Source organism: Amaranthus tricolor, chromosome 15 (genome assembly GCF_026212465.1).
Source record: "Amaranthus tricolor cultivar Red isolate AtriRed21 chromosome 15, ASM2621246v1, whole genome shotgun sequence".
Classification (NCBI taxonomy): Eukaryota; Viridiplantae; Streptophyta; class Magnoliopsida; order Caryophyllales; family Amaranthaceae; genus Amaranthus; species Amaranthus tricolor.
The window spans coordinates 18157178-18177477 of NC_080061.1; the positions used below are offsets into that span (position 1 = coordinate 18157178).

Below are 20300 nucleotides of genomic sequence, written 5' to 3' on the forward strand. Positions count from 1 at the left end.
CAATATGTGGACTTATTTTTTTAGACCGAAACCACTTAGTTGAAGCTAGTTTGGGAACGTTCTATGGGTCATCTATTCCTTTAGATAGTGGATCAAACCGAACTTCAACATTGGATGAATAAAAGCAAAATGATTTGACTTATATATCCTCAAATAATGGAAACACTTGAAATAATTTGGCCTAAAATTCTCAATATGATCGGTAAAAATTTTAGTTATTTGCACTCGTAGTTTCATGGACAAAATAGAGTTCAAATGAGTCAAGTGAATATATGTATTGTTTCATCAATGAAATATATGAATGATCCAAAAACACCACTGCCACCGACCCAACCAGTGGCGGATCCAGAAAAAAAAGAAGTGATGTCAATAATAAAAAAAATTACAATCACCATTGAATAAATTAAGGCAAATGCCCACGTCGCGTTTTCATATTTTGGAAGCGACGCATAATGTCATTATTTGACAAACTATGAAACAAATCACACTCAAAATAAGTTACAATAGCATCACTCAAAAACTCATCACAAATTTTGTTGCGTAAGTCGGACTTGATAAACATCATTGCAAAGAACACTCTTTTCAACAGTCGCAGTGGATACCGGCAAAATCAACGTCAACTTCAGAAACTTAAAAAAAGTTGGGCACGACTTATACAACTTGGTACGGAACAACGTTTTAGAGAGTTCACCAGGAGTGGCCAAGTTTGAAAATCTCTCATCAGTTGCAAAATTACCAACAAAAGCATCTAACTCAAAACTAAGGCAGTCAATTGCCAGATCATCAAAATCATCGGGATAAAGTTTAGCCATTTTGAGTACCTTCTCTTTGTTATAATTGGAAAATGAATTAGCCGGATTCAAACAAGCAATTCCAATAAGTAACTCTGTACTATTCTCAGGAAAACGACTATCAAGTTCTTGAATTTGCATATCAAGAATCGTGTAAAAAACATTAACACGATAATAGTGCTCAAGTGTCACATCCAAACGTCTTCTCTTTGGTTTTCCTCGAGTTCGTAAAGGAGCAAGCTCATCCATGTTAGGAATTTCAATATCATGTTTTGCACAAAAAGAAGTAACATCATTCATCAAAGAATCCCAACCTTCATCCCTAGTCATTTGAAATTGTCTCTTAGTAGTATGAAGCAATCTTATAGCATTTGCAATATCTTGATCTCTTCTTTGCAAAGATAGACTAAATGAATATGTAACTCCCATCACTAATTTCATCAAATGTACTGTGAAAGCAAAATCAAAAGTTTGAATACCATCTAAAATAGCTTGAGTTTTAGCTATATCATCATCTCCCGCAAGAACAAGAGCATCAAGCACATCAACAATTGGTGAAAACATACTAATGAAATTGCAAAAGGTTTTAAAATGTGTACCCAAATTAGTATCCCCAGGTTTTGAAGACCAACTTCTTGATTTTAACCCTTTCTAGTTTTAAGCTCACCTTTACGTAATGTTTTTTCAACCATATCGGCTTGTTTTTATCGAAACTCATCTCTACATTTATAAGAAAAACCAATAGTGGTTAAAGTGAGTTGAATTAAATCAATAAGACGCTCAAAATCAACATGTTTGTTTGCAACCTTAACAAGAGTTAGCTGAAGTTGATGAGCAAAACAGTCATAGTGAGGCGATGAACAATCCTCCTAAATAAATGTCCTAAGCCCATGTACATGACCTCTCATATTGCTTGCTCCATCATAACCTTGCCCCCTTATACGAGATGGACTCAAAGATAACTGATCAAGCATAGAATAAATTGTTCCTTTGAGAGACTCAACAGTAGTGCTAGTAACATGAGCAAGACCAACTAACCTCTCCATGATAAATCCCCTTTTATCAACATACCTCAAAAAAAGACCCATTTGTTGCTTACAAGACACATCACGGGATTCATCTACTAAAATAGCAAAATAATCATCTCCAAGTTCCTCAAGAATGGCATTAATAGTCTCTATATAACAAACATTGATAATGTCTTTTTGAATTGAAGGGAAAGTCATTTGATTATTACTGGGAGCATTTTTCAAAGCAACACTACCAACATTTTCATTTTTTCCAGCAAAAAACTCTAAGAAAGTAAGAAAATTACCTTTCTTTAAGGATGTTTCACTACCAACACTATATTTACACCACCAATATGTGTATTAAATCTTTTAATATTATTCCAAGTCCTAAAACCAACTCTGGTGAATGCCTCTCCTCCTTGAAAACTTGAAGTTTCACTTTCGCTTGCAAACAAATAACAAAACAAACAATAACAAGCATCATTTTTAGGACTATATTCTAACCAATTAGAATACTTAAAATACCACTCTTCTTTAAATCGACATGCAGATCCATACTTTAAAGTTTGCGGATAAGATTTTTTATGAGGTTGATATGGACCTCTTTGAATATAAGCTCTTCTTATCTCATCACGATCATTTACATCATAATTTGATATTGGGATTCTATCGGCAGGGTCGGAAGGAAGAGTGCTAACATCAACTCTACTTCTTTGAGTAGAAGGGTTATGATTCAATGAAACTTGAGAAGCTTGATGTTGAGTGTGTTGAGTTTCACCAAGTGGACTTGGTGGACCTTGAATTAGAAAGAAAATGTGATTGGGAAGCAAGTCTTTTGAAATATCTATCCATTTGCAACTCTACAATACACAACAACTATGAATCATTACATTAGTAATGATTCATTACCATATATATTATTAATCATTATTGGCTATTGAATTCTAATTTCAACATCAATTTAAATTCAAAAATGCAATTTATGCCAACCAATTAAGTAATTTACCCAATTTAAAAAACCCTAAAATCAACAACCCTAATTATGTAATTCCAAATAAAAAATTAATATGAAAAATTTTCATCATCATTCCAACATTAGAAATGAATTAGTTCAAATTAATTTGATTAACTTCAACATTAAGATTAAATGATAAGAAATTGTAAAGAAAAAGAAAAAAAACCTTAAAAAGACAAATCATAAATGGTGGACGCCGGTGGAGTGGTAGAGTCAGGAGTAGTGCTGTGGTGGACGCCGATCGCCGGTGCCAGTCAAATGACAGAGCCGAGGGTTTGGCCATTTCAGTTTGGGTCTTGGCGTCTTGCTTAGTTGCTTTGAGACTTCGACTGTAACTGTGTCGACATGGGGGCATTGAGCTTTGAATTTGTTTGGGAATTGGGGGTAATTAGTGATGGCCACGGGGCGGGTTACCCGAAACCGAACCGGTGCCGAACCGCTTGGAACCGGATCCGGAACCGAAACCGTTTGCGACAGGTTTCGAACCGCGGAACCGTGAAACAGCCGGAAAAAAAGTAGCCGGAACCGTGAAACCGCCGGAAAAAAACTGCATGAACCGGACCTAAGAACCGCGGGTTGGAACCGGAACCGGTCCAACGGTTCCATGGAACCGGAACCGGAACCGGGACCGGTCCGGGTGAACCGGCCCACCGGTTCCATGGAACCGTGAAAAGAGCCGTTGGAAACTAGCCGTTGGGATTTTTCTATAAATACCCACCACTTTCAATCATTTTCATTCACAACTCATCTCTTCTCCTACTCTCTCTACTTACTCTCTCTACTTAATTCTTTAATTACGCAATTATTCTCTTAATTATATAATTAGTCTTTTAAGTATTTCTTAATTTAGTTAATTACATAATTAGTCTATTAATTATTTATTTATTTCTTAATTCTATTATTATTACAATATTATCAATCATGTCTTCTTTTTTGAAAAAAGGCTCAAAAAAAGTTACTAAAGTGGCAAAATCATTTGGAGGTTCCAGCTCCTCCAAAAGAAAGGCCACTTCTACTCCGTCGGTATCAACAACACCTTCGATTAGAATTAGATAGTTATCTTAAACATCACTTTGAAATTGATCAAGGTAGCTATAATATTTTAGAGTGGTGGAAAGAAAAATCTGTAAAATTTCCCATTTTATCGAGAATTGCAAAGGATATCTTTGCAATTCCTACGTCAACAATTGCGTTGGAGTCTGCTTTTAGTGCAGGTAGAAGAGTTTTGGACGAAAAGAGATCTTGTCTTGCTCCACATAGTATTCAAATATGTGTTTGCAAGAAAGATTGGGATCAAGCGGAGATTCGAACACAAGGACTAAGGAACGATGATGATCAAGACGACGATGATGATCCATGGATGATGATGGATACATCTGCATCATCGTCAGGAGGAGAGTCAGCGGAAGCATCTAACCAACCAGATGATAACGAAGACGAATAGGATCAATCGAACAACGATAAATCAACATTCAACAACTATAAATAAAAGGTATGACAAAGAACTACGTGGGCTTTGATTCCTTCGGGATACGTAGGCAGCTTAGTATTCCTTTGGGTACTAGGTTCAAGTCCATTTTCTCCCTCTTTTTTTATTAATCATCTTTATCGACATTATCATTGATTCTTTTCTTATTAATTTATTTTTTTCATTCTTTTTAGTAAATATTTTAATAACGATAACAACTTGACAAGCAATGAATTTCGCTAATAATCAAGTAATCATCAAAGGTACGTCCACAATATTATAGTATTTTTTTATTATATAAATATTTAAAGAAAAAATAAAAATGGAACCGATGGTCCGACCCGCCCGTCCCGTGAGTTGGAACCGCCGGAACCGCCTCATGAACCGCCAAGGAACCGTTTGGAACCACCCGGAACCGGAACCGGTCGCGACAGGTTCCAAATGGAACCGGAACCGGATGGAACCGGAACGGAACCGGACCAACCCGGACCGTGGTCATGCCTAGGGGTAATTATAGGGGTAATAAAAATAGAAAACAAATATTCATGAATGTTATTAATAACTTTTGAACCTGGGTTTATGCTGTGGGAAGTGAGAGTACTAACCACTGATCTAACATATACTTTTTTATACTATTTGATTTTATTTTGATTTAATTGATGTCAACTAACGTCGTTGACCTCATTATAGATCCGCCCTTGGACCCAACAATTAGGCTCACACACCCTACCGGGACAAACAATTATAATACAACAGTATAAAAATGAAATTCAATTTCATCACAAATAGTTCATTCAAGATAAACACATTAACAACTCTCTAATAAATTCTCTCTAACTTTCTCTATTAAACTAATGAAATATCATGCAACTCCCCTTAATTAAACTAACCGCCCACTAAAAAATGATGCCTAACCTTTTTATTAGAAGCTGAAATGCAGTTGGAGCAAGAAACGAAGCGGTTAGCATGCATGATGCAGCAGGTGCACTAACCTCGTAATCAATGATCATACTCCTCTACAGATGATTTCTTCCGTATATCTGTGCAAATATGTCCAGAATCGTGGGTCACAGCTTGGTCGTTTGCTTGACCCACAGAAGTATCTGTATTCATACCATGCAGGGTAGTAGTATGATTGAATTTTTTTTCGGGATCCATTGACCTTTGTTCGAGTTAAATATTTAAAACACTTCTCCAGACGGTGCCAAATTATTTCGGTGATGAAACGAGGAAGTGTAAAAGACACTTAAAATACCTTAAGATAGGTGTAATCGGGTACAAATGTCAATATGCTGAAAGTGCTTATGATCCTTCCACTGATGAGACCTCAAATCTTGCAATACAATGTTAGCCTTGCTCGGGGGTGGTTTTCCAGAAAACCCCTCTAATGCTCAAGTCAGATCGGGAAACAGAAAGTAATGAATATATGATAATTAATGAATGCAAGATTAACGGAGTATAGAATTAGTTCAGATCAATTGATGGATATTTGGTTAAGTATAAATTGTTAATAAGAAGGCGATGTATTTTTATGGAGTAACGGTAAGAAGATAAAAACTTAGTCAGGTGCAAATGATATATGTAACATGTATTTATAATGGTAGAATGGAGGTTAGATGGTAAATTAATGTGGGAATCATGAGTATGATGTGAGTGGCAAGTTATGGTTAGTAGTGGGTAGTTATTTTAGGAAGTTATTAAACCAAGGTAGGTGATTTTGAGTTTGACTAAATAAATTACGGATTTATATATTTGACCCCGTAACATAATCAATCTAGGTTATAGCTACTATTCACGTAAACTTAAGTAAATATGACCATTGTTATTTACTAAATCATTTCGTGATTGTAATTAATAATATCTTAGCTACTTTACAAAACTAATATATATACGGTTTACTACCTTTTCCTAATATATATATATATATATATATATATATATATATATATATATATATATATATATATATATATATATATATATATATATATATATATATATATATATATATATATATATATATATATATATATATATATATATATATATATATATATATATACTCTTAAAAATAAAAACACTTTACTAACCGTTTTAAGCAAATTTTTAGAGTCATACTATAACTACACATTCTAGGACATTATTTAGTAAGCAAGTCATTATCTCCTTTCGGATCTAATAATAATAATAATAATAATAATAATAAGAATAATATTTCACTAAAAATTACTTATATATGACCAATAATCCTAATTAACTAAATATCCAAAATAAATGAAAATATTTAACTACCTCTGAAAACTAATAGAATGAATGATCACAAAAATTTCAAATTATATAGTTTCGTTCATTTTGTATGCCGCAATGCGTAATAACATTACACCGATTAACATGGATTATATATATTGGTCTCTAAAATAATTATAATTAGCATTTTCTTTTCTTTTTACATGTCTAAATTTTCCATATAAATATAAATAATATTATATGTGAATTAAGAAACGAGAGGAATAACCAGTTATCTTTATATATAACCTTTAATTAGAGAAGAAATATAGAATTTAAGTAATAGCCTAAGAAAAATAATAACTCTCCAATAACCTTGTATAAAATAATTTCTTCAACAGAAGTATACGATCCCAAATGGCATTCGACAACCTTGACTAGCTCTTACTTGATTCACGTTTAATGGATGAAGGACAATTTTATTTTATTAAAAAAAAAATAATACAAAACCGATATTGTTATAAAAAAGGAGAAAAGAAGAAGTGAAAAGAAAAAGAAAAAATAAAATTTGTGATACTAGTAGAATGAACCGTTGGAATTCCCTTCAAATGCCCACGACTTAGCTTCTACATTTTATACTTTGTTTAGGGATTTTATGTATAGGAAAAATAAATAAATAAATAAATAAATAAATAAAACACTTATTAAAAGCTAATAAGGTATCATTAGTATAGTATTTTACAACACTAAATATGATAAGTCAACAAAACCTTTCAATCTATTTATATCTAGTACTAAAACTGAGAGTATCTAAGGACACGTGTTATGTTCTGATAAGTTTAGTTTCCGCCTAATAACTAGAGTACTGAATACGCTATTATCTCAAATAACTTTTAATATCTAGATTATCTACTATAATAATCCTTACAATTAAGGAATTAATTACTGCAGCATTAATGACTTTCTATGTCTCCTTAAATTAATTATCACATTTTTAAAAGATCACGTCAATCTTTTTCTCAAAAAAATTCCCTATCTTTTTTCTATTCTCATATCTAAAAAGTTTGGTTTTTTTTTAATTTTTAATTAAGTCTATCTACTGAGTTTTTGGGTTTAGCTAATTCGAACAAAAGAGGGAAGTAAAACATATAACCAATCCCGATAAATGAGCCATATCTCCTACATTAGTCAATTTTTTTCTTTTATTTTCTTAAATATTTTATTTATTGATTTTTGATATCATATTTTTTCTATGCATGTGAATGATTTATTTATAAATTTAAATTTTAATTGCTTTTTATTGTTATTATTTTGATTGACCAAACCTGGATCTCTTTTTCTTAATTTAGCAAAATTTAATTTCTTTATTTAAATTGAGGGAAAGTAAGTCGTGTTTAGAGATAGACAAAATCTACAGAGGAGTAAATAAACTTTAGAAGGATTGACAATAACAATCATGATATTGTTTCCTAATACTAAAATCTAAAATTTATTTTCCTGATAGGAAAATAATGAGCAAGATATAAAAGTAGAATTAATCATTTGATTATTACCTAACATAAATTTTAAATTTTTTTCCAATATGTATTTATGCATGATCAATCATATATAGTTGTTTCATGTGTCAAAAGTAAGCAAAAACTAAAGATTTTAATATGTGATGATTATGATAATATTTATAAGTTAACATACAATATTTTATACAAAAAAGTGGTTCAATATTTATAGTTGATAAAAGTTGTTATAAATGTATCCATTTTACGAAGTTTATATATCGTTTAACTTTATTTTTCGTCGTAATGTATATTATGGTACACAAACCTATATTTTAAATTACGTACTAATATTATTTTTTTATTCATCCGTGTTTGATATTTTTTATTTATTTACGTAAAAATATATGTTAAATATGATAAAATATTAAATAACACGTGCTAATCACGGGCAATCACCTAGTACTATGCTAAATCTTTTACCCTCCCCCTCCATAAAATCCATACGGTTACTTTTAGTTTTTATTATAATTTTTTATATTATTATTAATTGATTTATAGTCTTGAATTTAATATCGTATGCTCAATATTTATTTCTTTATACTATAATTACTATTCATAAATTCACTTGGGAATGGACATTTGAATTGTAAATCTTGAATTGCTTCAATTTATTTGTTTGGAAGGTCATGAATTTCAATTCTAGAATTTGGCCCAATTCCAATATAATTTCAATGCTCTTTAAAATGGCCCATGGTAAAATGACAACCCATAACGTATCATTTGAAATCCAGTTTGCTCTTCCACTTTCAAAAACCCTATTTCATTTTTCTGCCTCAATCAATTGCTGTGCCCACTTCTATCTCTCTTTAATTGCTGTGTTCTCCCAATTCCAATTGAATCTGCCTCGATCCACCATTGTTGTTGGTGTTCATTGCTCCAAAGCTTTTTGTCCTTGCTTTTCAGGTATGCTTCATCTCTTTCTATTTCTCTTCAAGGTATTTTTCAAGGTATTTCTGGAATAATGATGAAGCTTTTTGAAGTTTAGAAGCTGATTAAAGATGTGTCAATTGGTTTCTTCTTCCTTCTACCTTTAATTATTTATACTTTCCATCAACCTTTTTATTTTTACAAAACCAATTAATTGATTACAGAAGAACAAAAAATTGATTACAGAAGAACAGCAAATTGATTACAGAAGAACAGCAAAAAAGTCTTGACGAATTTGCAATTTTGTAAGTTGTTACTCCATTTTATTTAGGCAACACTTTTTTTTACTATTAAATATCAGTTTGTTGTTGAGAAATTTGCATTTTATATGAACTAGATTATTACTGAATTGATCAGAAGCATTATTTTTTTTGCTTTTGATTGTTGTAGGCTGTAGCATTTCCTCTTTACAAATTGGGTTTTTTATTTTCTTTTTATATATTTTTGTAAGTTGTTGGCTTTTACGAGCCACGTTTCATTTGATTATTACCCTTTTATTTTAATGCATAAGTTTAATAGGCTATACTATCATTCTCAAAAGCACAAATGGTGTATTAGCATTAATTTCCAGAAGTTTGCAATACTTCGTTGTCCATCACTTATTAGTGGTAACTTATTAATTGCAATTTGTAAGGAGTTAAATCATATACTTTATTTATAAGGGGTTAAAAGTTAAATCATATACTTCTACTAGAAGTGTCAAAGATTCTTAATGTTAATAATAATTTATACAATTTGTAAGTACTTATTAATTGCAAAATACTCCCATATATCCTAAGTGACAAATATTTTTTTTGTGGGAAGACAAAAAATGTCTGATCAACTTAGTATTCAAGAATCCTGAAAACGTGCAAGGGAGAATGTGGATAAAGATAAGAAAGTTGTTATGGCGGTTGTAGGTTTTTTCATGACAGTTGTTGTGGCTTGGTTTGATTTGAGGTATGAAGTAAAGGAAATAACATGGAATCAACAAGAACGTATGAATAAACGAACAATTTGGATGGACACGTTGATGAATGACAGAATATGTAGGGAGCAATTACGTCTAGATAAACGTTGTTTTGAAAAATTGTGCAATATTTTACAATCCAAGGGTGGTTTAGTGACTACAAGATATGTTACAGTGAAAGAAATTGTTGCAATTTTTCTTCATGTTCTTGCACATGATTTGAAAAACAGAACAATACAAGCAACCTTTGCTCGTTCTGGAGAGACTATTAGTCGACAATTTCATGTAGTCCTTAAAGCACTACTCAAGCTTGGCCAGTATTATATAAAACCATGTAATAACCAGAGCAATTACACAAAGGATACAAAGTGGAATAGGTTTGAGGTAAGTTATAGTATTAAAAATAAATTGATGTCTTTACTTTCTTAGGAGGTTTGATTTGTAGTATTAACTAGCATAAACCATATTAGGGCGTTGTTGGAGCTCTCGATGGAACTCATATTAAAATCACTGTGCCTATTGAGGATCGAGCTCGCTACCGAGATAGAAAGGGGGACATTAGCACCAATGTTTTAGCTGCATGTGATTCAAATCTTCGTTTTACTTACGTTTTGCCTGGTTGGGAAGGTTCTGCTTCGGATCCACGCGTTTTTCGTGATGCTCTTCAAAGGCCTAATGGTTTGAAGATTCCTAGAAGTAAGACTTTATATGTGTAACAACAACCTAATAATTTACACCAAATGTAAAATGAAATGCTAATATATGTATAATAATTATATAATGTAGATAAGTATTTTCTTGTGGATTTGGGATTTGCTAACGCTGAAGGCTTTCTAGCTCCTTATAAAGGTACGAGGTACCATTTGAATTTGTGGAGAGGCACCACTCCAACAAATTACAAAGAGCTTTTTAATTTACAACATTCTTCAGCTCGAAACACAATTGAAAGGGCTTTTGGGTTATTGAAAAAGCGATGGAGTATACTTAGAGATCCAAGTTTTTATGATAAAAAGACTCAAATTAGAATTATCAACGCTTGTTTTATTCTTCATAACTTTTTGAGGGATGAAATTATGGATGAAACAAGTCTTATTAATGAGGTAGATGAAGATTTACTAAATATAGAGACAATTGATGAAGAAGATGTAGAAGATGATTACATTATTAGTACGCAATCAAGTAATGAGTGGAAAGTGTTTAGAGATAATCTTGCTCAAAAGATGTTTGAAGAATATCAACTGCGAAGGAGACATGTTACTTGAGATTTTAGTTAGGAGATCTTTGTCCTAAATGTCTTACATGCTTGTAGATATTAAGCTAGATTTGAAGTCTTATTACTCTCTTAAGTATTATTTGAAAGAACAACTTAATTATGTATTTTTATTTGCACTAAAGCCTTTAAAGTAGGTTGTTTTGTTGGGTACATGAAGACTTGTTTAAAATCATATGGCTTCCTTATTTGCACTGCTACTCGTAATTGTTCATATGTAATTATTTCACTACATATTCTGTAATTTGTATTTATATTGTTGAGGACATGCTTGTTAATGTTGATTGCCTTTGCTGAGACATACTTTTAGCATTCATCATGAAGAGATCCGAAAAAGAGCCAATGGTACCACAAAAACAACCAAAACGATCTTATCTCACTTGGAACCAACAAATGGATGGTATACTTATCTCCACTTTGTTTGAGCAAATCAGTGAAGGAAATAAGGGCGATGGAGAATTCAAACCACAAGCATATCAAGCTGTTGCTGATAACCTAAGGAACCAATTGGGTTTATTGGCTACCACCGAACATGTAAAGAATCGAATCAAAGTATGGAAGAAACATCATTCAGTTATCACAGATATTCGCACTTACACAAAGTTTAAGTGGGATGATGATAAGAAGATGCTTATTATCCCAATTGAAGACCACGAGGAATGGAGTGCCTATTGTAAGGTACAATCTCATAAATTGACTTCATCTAAATATTTGCTAATAATGTTCTTAATTAGTTTCAATTTCATATTATCATCTATTAAAATTCTCCACCTTATTTTCAGTCTTTGCTTGTCTTTGCCTTTTGTATTATTTTCGGCCCTTGGTTTTTATATTATTGTCAGTGCTTGTGATACTTTTTATAGTAAATAAATAGAAGTATAAATAACTTGTATTTTTGATCTTTATAATATTTATCTAGTAATTTTTGTAAATAGGTCAATCCCTTGGCGTCTGCTTATAGAAATAAGAATATCGATCATTGGGATGAAATATGCACACTATTTGCCATGGATAGAGCTACGGGTCAAGAAGCTGAGCAACATGAAGAATCTGTGGCAGCTATGGAGAAAGAAAATGAAACTTGCAGTGCATCTGAGGCAAACTCGGCATCATCAAACAAGAGGTCAAAGAAAGATTCTATCGTGGATGTTATTTCTAGATTTACAGAGTCGTTTGAAAACTATCTACAATCAAACAAACTTCCACCTAAGCCCGATTCCAAAGAGGTTTATGATGTTGTTTCAAAGGTTGCCGGACTAGATCTACATGAAGTCTTGAAGGCAACAAAGCTGTTTTTGAAGGATACAGAAGAGTTTGTTATGTTAAAGGAACTACCAGAAAATGAGAAATTAGACTGGGTGTTACTATGTCTTAACTCTTGAGTAGCTTTTTTCAGATTTTATTTTTGTTTATATGGACAGTTTGGATGTGTTTAGAGTGGTATTGACTATATTTTTCCAAAAAAGATTTTGAACCATTATGTTTGATTAAATGTTATTATTGAATTCAAGAATTGTAATTCTTCATTTTTGCCAAACAATGTTAGAATTTGAAACTTAGAAATTAAAAATCTCATTGATTCCAAACAAATTTTAGGATTTGTAATTATGAAATTGTAAATTCTAAGATTTTCCAAACAATAAATTTGAAATTGAAATTCAAAATTTAGAAATTCAAAATTGAATTCTGAATTTTCAATTCAATTCTTGGTTTCCAAACGCTACTTAACGTAATTAGTTATTTCTTAATACGTACGTACTCTTAATAATCATGAATTTATTTAGCCTTTTTAAATAAATGAAATTACTATATATTCTTTTATTTACCTAATTTGAAAATAATATTTTTTTTTGGTAAAAACAACTTATATATTCTTTTTAAACATAATATTTTACGGTAAACTAAATGATAAAGTTTCCTCCAAATTTTTAGGGTGTTACAGTTCTTCTCACAACTGGTGAATACTATTACAGTGGTAAATTATTACATCTAACAAAAATACTGAGCTTCCCATTTTCTTAAATCCTTCTCAAAGGATACTTGTGACAAATCCACCATCCCCAACATCGAAAATAACTAAAACCACATTTTAATTTTCCCACAAAACGAAAATGAAGGAATTAGTAACGAAAAACAATAATGACAATTGAACGTACTTATAATAACAAACCTTAGATCTACACCGATCGGACGATGGAGGAAGAAGCACAAGGGATATTTAACGTTCGAGCAACTAAAGTACTCAATCATAATATTCTAACATTACCCCAAAGATTTGAGCAAGGGAGAAGTGGGGAGTATAAGAAAAAAATTGTAAAGTTAAACTGAAAAAATCAAACTGTTGTCATACTTTCCCAAACTTAATTCTTGGTTTGTTGATATACTGATCACTTAGAGGCCCATTCTACACCTATTTTATGATTTTTTAAATGGGGCTCGGGCGGTAGCCCTTTGGGCCTATCCTTAGGGTCGGCCCTAAGTATAAATAGGCCCTTAATAACTGATTAGGGTTTCCTCTCCTCTTCCATCATCCTTTAGACTTTTTTTTACTCTTTTCCTTTAATTTACTCTAGAATTCATCCTTTAATTTAGTTCTTCATTAAGTTTTTCCATTAATCTTTCATTGAGTATTATAAGTTTCCTTTAACATTTAATTTCCTCTGTTTTTTATTTCTTGTACTAGTTTTATCTTCCATTAGTGAACTTTTATTATTGTCACTAATCATTCTTTAATAAGAATTAGTCTTGTTTTTCATTATTGCTCTTTGATTCAATCATTGTGTTCTTTGGTATTAAACTATTACTTCTCTTGCAATTTTCTTTATCATCATACTTATTCATGTTAGTATCATCTTAGGGTTTGTTTTCATTGCTTTCACCATGAATAGTGAGTATATCCGTTTTCTAGGGTTAGGGTTTGAACCTATAATTCAAATATTAATTGATGATTGAAAGTGTCTATGAAATTAGGATTAAAGTGATTAAATTGCGCTAATAACCCTAAATTAAACATGCTTCTTGGACGAATCAATAGAACTAGCGTGTGAGAATAGGATCAACTTTGATTTAGGGTAAATTTTAGTTAAATTCTCATTAATTCATTTAATGAAATTAGTGTGTGAGATTAACAAGATTATATTTAATCACATAATTAATTCGATATTTCATAGACATTAATAAGAGTTTGATCATATAAGAATTTAGCGGATTCCCCACACCCTAGATCTTTCATTATATAGTTTCAACCACATTTTTTATTGCATTTTTAGCTTGTTAGAAAACAACCAATCAAGCATTTTTTTTTTCCTCCTTGAGCAATATAATTAGTAGGAATTAAAAAGTTTTTGGTCATAACTTCCTTGTGTTCGACCCGCGACTACTCATACCCTGTGCGCTTGTGATTAAATAAAATTTGCGCGTGATAGGGATCAGCTTGATCTAGGACCCTATTGGTGTAGACCCAAATCGACCTTAGTTTAAGGGTTTGGGTCCACCCATTTGTAAACACTAAGTATCCGTGTCGGATTTAAATCTATGATTTTAGTTCCGGGGTCCACACTTTTGTGACTTAAGTCCGACCCATAGACCATTTTGCACTTAGTTTCTAAAAAACTGCATAATAACTATTTTGTGTATCTTTTTGTGGGATTTGTAACTTTATATTTTGGAAATTGGGTGATTTGAAACTTTTTCGTTTTGTAATTTGAAATGTTATCGTTGTATTTGTACTTTAAAAATCGATAAACATGATGAATACTTCATTTTAAGAACATGAACGTTAGAAAACTTCGATTGTTTAATTAGTATGATGTAGAGAGGTCAGACGGGTAAAATTATACAGCTTATGAACTGCATTTGCTCCAGTTGGAGCAGGTATGTGTATGATGTTGGTGGGTAGTAGGTGGATATGAGTATGAAAAGCCCTACTTGCCATGGGTAGTGGGCAGGTGGTGGGTATGAGGTCTTATCCACCCCATACCCTACCACCTAGCCCCATACCCATCAAATACACACCTGTCTTGCCTCATAGCTGCCTACCCTATATCTACAATGTACTGATTTATATCAATTTTGTATATTATCATTAAAAACTAGTGACAAAAATTAAGGATATTAATTTTATTCTATTACATCGTATGGTTTAAATAAAATTAGATAAACAATTAAATTTGTAATGATTTATGAAGTATTTAACGCGGACTTTGAGTGAATGTAAGATAGGTTTAAAGTGGGTATACCCATGATAGGTAAATGAAACAGTCGCATTATTAATGAGATTTTAATTTCATTAGTCGTTTTTACCGCCTCATTTTTTTTATATTTGTTCATTACTAATTATAATTTAATTAGTGATGGTTTTAATTTGAAAATTTTCTAAGGTGATTAGAATTTTGTTAGTTCTTAATGTAGTTATGAACCATAACAAGTAACATAAATTTTTGGAGGTAAAACTTAAAATTGAGCAACTACCATAACATTTTGGAGAAAATTATAATACTTACTGGAAGACTTTATTAAACCATGATGGGAATAAATTAAATATTTGATACATATATACAAGTGATTTTCAACATGAAATACAAGTTACATAAATTGTTACGTGTTCAACAATTTTTATCCAAACTTTAAACTATCTTAGATAAACCTTTTCTACACTAAAATAGACCAAATAAAGGACAAAAATCACCAAAAAAATAAACCCCAACCAGCCATGCTATAGGTGCACCCCCTACCCTCCTTTTTAGCCCATGTACACTTACATACTCAAGCAAATTGTTCTACCCAAAACCTCTTTTGTTCTACTCATAGTTTGTGCATTATTGCAAGCATGTAAAATCCCAATCAAGAGCAAAAACAACCAGCATACTAGTTCATTCATGCTTTCTGCTTCAAAATCACACCAAAAAGTCACACCAAAGACCTCCTCTCCATTTCATTCATTAATTTTCAATTCATACATTCACAAATTCATTCAAACAACTTCTCTCAAAGATCTCAATAAGTCTTATATGCTTTCTGCTTCAAAATCACACCAAAAACACTTCAAAAACACTCATTGTAGTACAAAATAGTTGTTGCCCAGATTAATAAATTCATCATATACACCATCAAAAAGACATATAAACACATACAAGTTCATCTATAATCATCTCCAACAAACACCCTTTCATTGCCTTAAAAAAAACTTACATAAACACTATCTATATGAAGTTTGTGAACATAAAAACTTTATAAACACATTATTCATTTTATTATACTTCATCTTTAGTACTCTGGAGCATTCTTACAAGATATTTTCATTTCAAGTTTACAAACTTTGTTATTACTGCTTATACTAGAACAAGTATATACAAAATGATTTTCGTATGAAATCTTAATCATAAATCAAGTATGGTATTAAAATATATAATGACTAAAAAGAGGATGTAACTTTTTTAAAGGGGTCAAATGCGGTGAGTATATCAGGGAATGTAGCTGCCTCTCTCTCATTGTTAGCCCATAGAACTTTGACCATGGTAATATCCTTTCTTCGAGTACTATAGACTTTCATATCCAAAATACAAATACGATGTTCTTCATATGACAAATTACCAAATTGGCATCAAGTTCCAAATGATCTAGATCCGAAACATGAGATGTCGTGGCAATATTACGCTTTAATTGCGAGACATGGAAGACATCGTGAACTTTTTCAAAAGAATTAGTAAGAGCTAATCGGTATGCAAACTTTCTTATACATTCTAGTACGTCATATGGACTGATTAATCTTGGACCAATTTTCCCCCGAGTACCAAAACGAACTACACCGCGTATAGGGGATACTCTTAGCAATACTTGATCTGCTACCTGAAACTTTTTAGGTTATCGTTTATAACCTCCGTAAGAATTCTAAAGATCCCAAGCCTCCTTTACCCTATCATAAATCAACATGATATGTCATTTGTAGTAACAAATAGGGCCCTAAGGTAGAAGCTTCCATAAAGCCATCCCAACATACCAAACTATGACAATGTCGTCTATATAAAGCTTCAAAAGGAGCCGTTTGTGTTGTGGTTTGATAGTTTCTATAAGAAAACTCAATGAGATCCTAATGATCATCCTAAGAACCCTATCATTCCATGGCAACAACCCTTATCATATCTTCTAAAATCTGGTTTGTCCTCTCCATCTACCATTTATTTGAGGGTGAAATGAAGTACTATGCAATAAGGTGGTTTCCAAAGCTGATTTCCAGAAGTTAAAAATATAACGTGTATCCCTATTCGACATAATCATACAAGGAACTCCATGCAATCATACAACATGCTTAATATAAGCTAGTGCTAATTAATCCATGTGCTACTTACAATTCATGGGAATTCATCGCATTGACTTTGTCAAACGATCCACTATCATCCATAGGGTATTATTACCCGACTTCGTTCGAAGAAGTCTAATGACAAAATCCATTGAAATGTCGTCCCAATTCCACACTGGAATTTCTAAAGGTTGAATTAAACCACCTAGTCGTTTATGCTCAATATTTCCGTGAAGAACGAAAGTTGAATTGATAGGATGTTCAATCTATATTATAGTTCTCCTTCTCCTATGATCTCCAGATATAACTTAGCAAATTCTCACGTCAAATCATCATTATTTCCCAAAGTAGCTACACAGTGACTGGACTTCCTATTTAATGTATCGGCTACCAAATTTTTTCTTTTCTCGTGTTACTTGAATTTGAGATCATACTCAGTCAATAAATCCAGCCATCTTCACTGACGCTTATTAAGATCATTTTGGGTATACAGGTACTTCAAGCTCTAGAAACTGCAATTGAAAACAAGATTCTAAATCGAAAAACATGCAGTCACGGCTCGCGACCTCGCCCCTTGCGAGAAAACTGTATTTGATAAAATAACCATGTTATGAAAATTGTATTTGTTAAAATAAATTATGCAAATTTTGTATTTTTTTAAAGAGATTATAAACCTCATGTTTTATTTAAAGTTTTGTTATAAAGTATTAGTCATTGTAATTGTTTTATTGATAGTGATAAAATGAAAATTAGACAAAGGATACTATGTATTCGAATATGTATGAAAAATACAAGAGCTTGATTCCAGGTATATATGCTTTTAGGATCGGTCTCGAGCAACCTTTCCTGTTTAGTTCTTGCAAGAACAGTTTTTAGGTGATGATGATCGACCATTATTACTAGATAGATAAATCAAACCTACAATCTACCAGTCACTGAATATTTCCTATTTTTGTATTATGCTTTAATAGTAATTAAGTATTGTTACGAGGTTTGGCAAATATTGTGACTTTTATGAGGAATTTACCTCAAAATGTTAGCTTTGAACTCACGCAATTCTTAGCCGTATTTGGTTTATTAACGAATGTGTTCTTTAACATTAAATGTTACATTATGATGTAAAATAGTTTTAAGTATTTCCAAACATCAGATGAATAAAAGAATTTGATACTAAATGAGCAAAGGGTTAAAACATAAAACTTATGAATGATTTTCGTATTTAAATGTTGCATTGTCTGTCGGGTTAGCTCTGCTTTTGAGATGATGTCTACTTGTATTGTGTGCTATGTGCGAGGCAAGGACTTCTTTTTGAAATACATTCTTTTTCCATGTATTTTATAATGTAAATTAGATAATTAAATTGTAGTAATTTGTAATGTTTTGTAAATAGTAATTACTTAATTATGTAAAAAGTTTTAAATAACTCTGATATTAGTTTGTTGTGATCATCAAATCATATATCGGATTCAGTCCAAACTACTATAAGTTTTTCGCTGTGTTAGTGGACAGTAGTATTATACTATTTACCTTGGTTTGGGCTGTTTCAATAAGGGTAAACGCTATTGCAACCATCTCTAAGTCATGTGTAGGGTAATTGACCTCATGTGTCTTCAAATGTTGCAAAGCGTACACTATAACCTTCCGATCCTACATAAGCACTAGTTTTGCATACAACTTATTCTCTAGAAGGGTTTGCAAAACATGTGTAAACAATCTTTATGCTCAATTTTGTCTCTAGAGTACATTAAAATATCGTTGATGAAGACCACCACAAATTTATCCAAGTAGACACTAAATACCTAGCTCATTAAGCAAATAAATGTTGCAGGAACTTTTGTTAACCCAAATGACATTACAATAAACTCAAAATGTCCATATTGGATTCTAAAAGCGATTTTGTGAATATTCCCTTCATCAATTCTTAACTGATGATACCTTGATTTGAGATTGATTTTTGACAACATCCTCGCTCCCCTCAAATGATTGAACATGTTAACAATTTGAGTTAGTGGATGTAAATACATGATACTAAGTGTTTCGGTGATGAAACAAGGAAGTGCAAAAGACACTTAAAATACCTGGAGATAGGTAGAAGTGTGATCAAGAGGATCAACTCGTGGGAGGATGTGACTTGAATTCCTGCAAAACAACACGTTAGCCTTGCCCGGGAGGTGTTCTCCCGGAAAACCCCTCCGACGCTCAAGTTAGAACGTGGATATGAGAATATGGAGTTAGTGATTACAGAATGAATACAAAAAGATGCAGTGGGTGATGTTATTGGAATGTTGGTAGGCTAATGAAGTGGAGTATGAGCAAGGATGCTTAAGAGGGTTATTTTCAGATGCCCCCTTCCTCTCTTGATGGTAGCCCCTATTTATAATGGTGAGGAAGGGAAGTTACATCGGAGAGTGGGAGTTGAAGACCATGGGAGACATGGGCAGTCAATTCCCATGGAGGAAGGATTACCATACAATTAAGGGGAAGTTATCTTTGAGGAGAAATGGACTAACATGGGAGTAGTGGGCAGTTATCAATCTTGAAGTAAGGAGATCCATGCATTGTGGAAGAATGGGAAGTTGCTTTACGGGAAGGTAGTTTAAGGCATTGAGAGGTTACTAATTCATGGGCCATTCAAGGGATATGGAAAACCCAGAAGAAAGCCCGTTGACCGAAAGTCAAAGTCAACCCGAAAGGTCAAGGGGTATTTAAGTAATATAACGTTAATTATTAAATAAATTAATAAAAGAATAAATATTACCATGACATTTAGCCTCACGCATGAAGGAGGAT

General features: G+C 32.1%; 1 protein-coding gene across 1 annotated transcript; it reads right to left on the reverse strand.

Moving 5' to 3' along the window:
- Positions 1–524: 524 nt before the first annotated feature.
- LOC130801114 (uncharacterized) lies at positions 525–1355 on the reverse strand. The gene has a single exon (XM_057664875.1). The coding sequence runs from the start codon at positions 1353–1355 to the stop codon at positions 525–527; it is 831 nt and encodes a 276-aa protein (XP_057520858.1).
- Positions 1356–20300: the final 18945 nt, after the last annotated feature.

Excerpts from the sequence above, each read along its gene's own strand:
- LOC130801114 (XM_057664875.1), bottom strand. The coding sequence starts at position 1,355 with ATGTTTTCACCAATTGTTGATGTGCTTGATGCTCTTGTTCTTGCGGGA.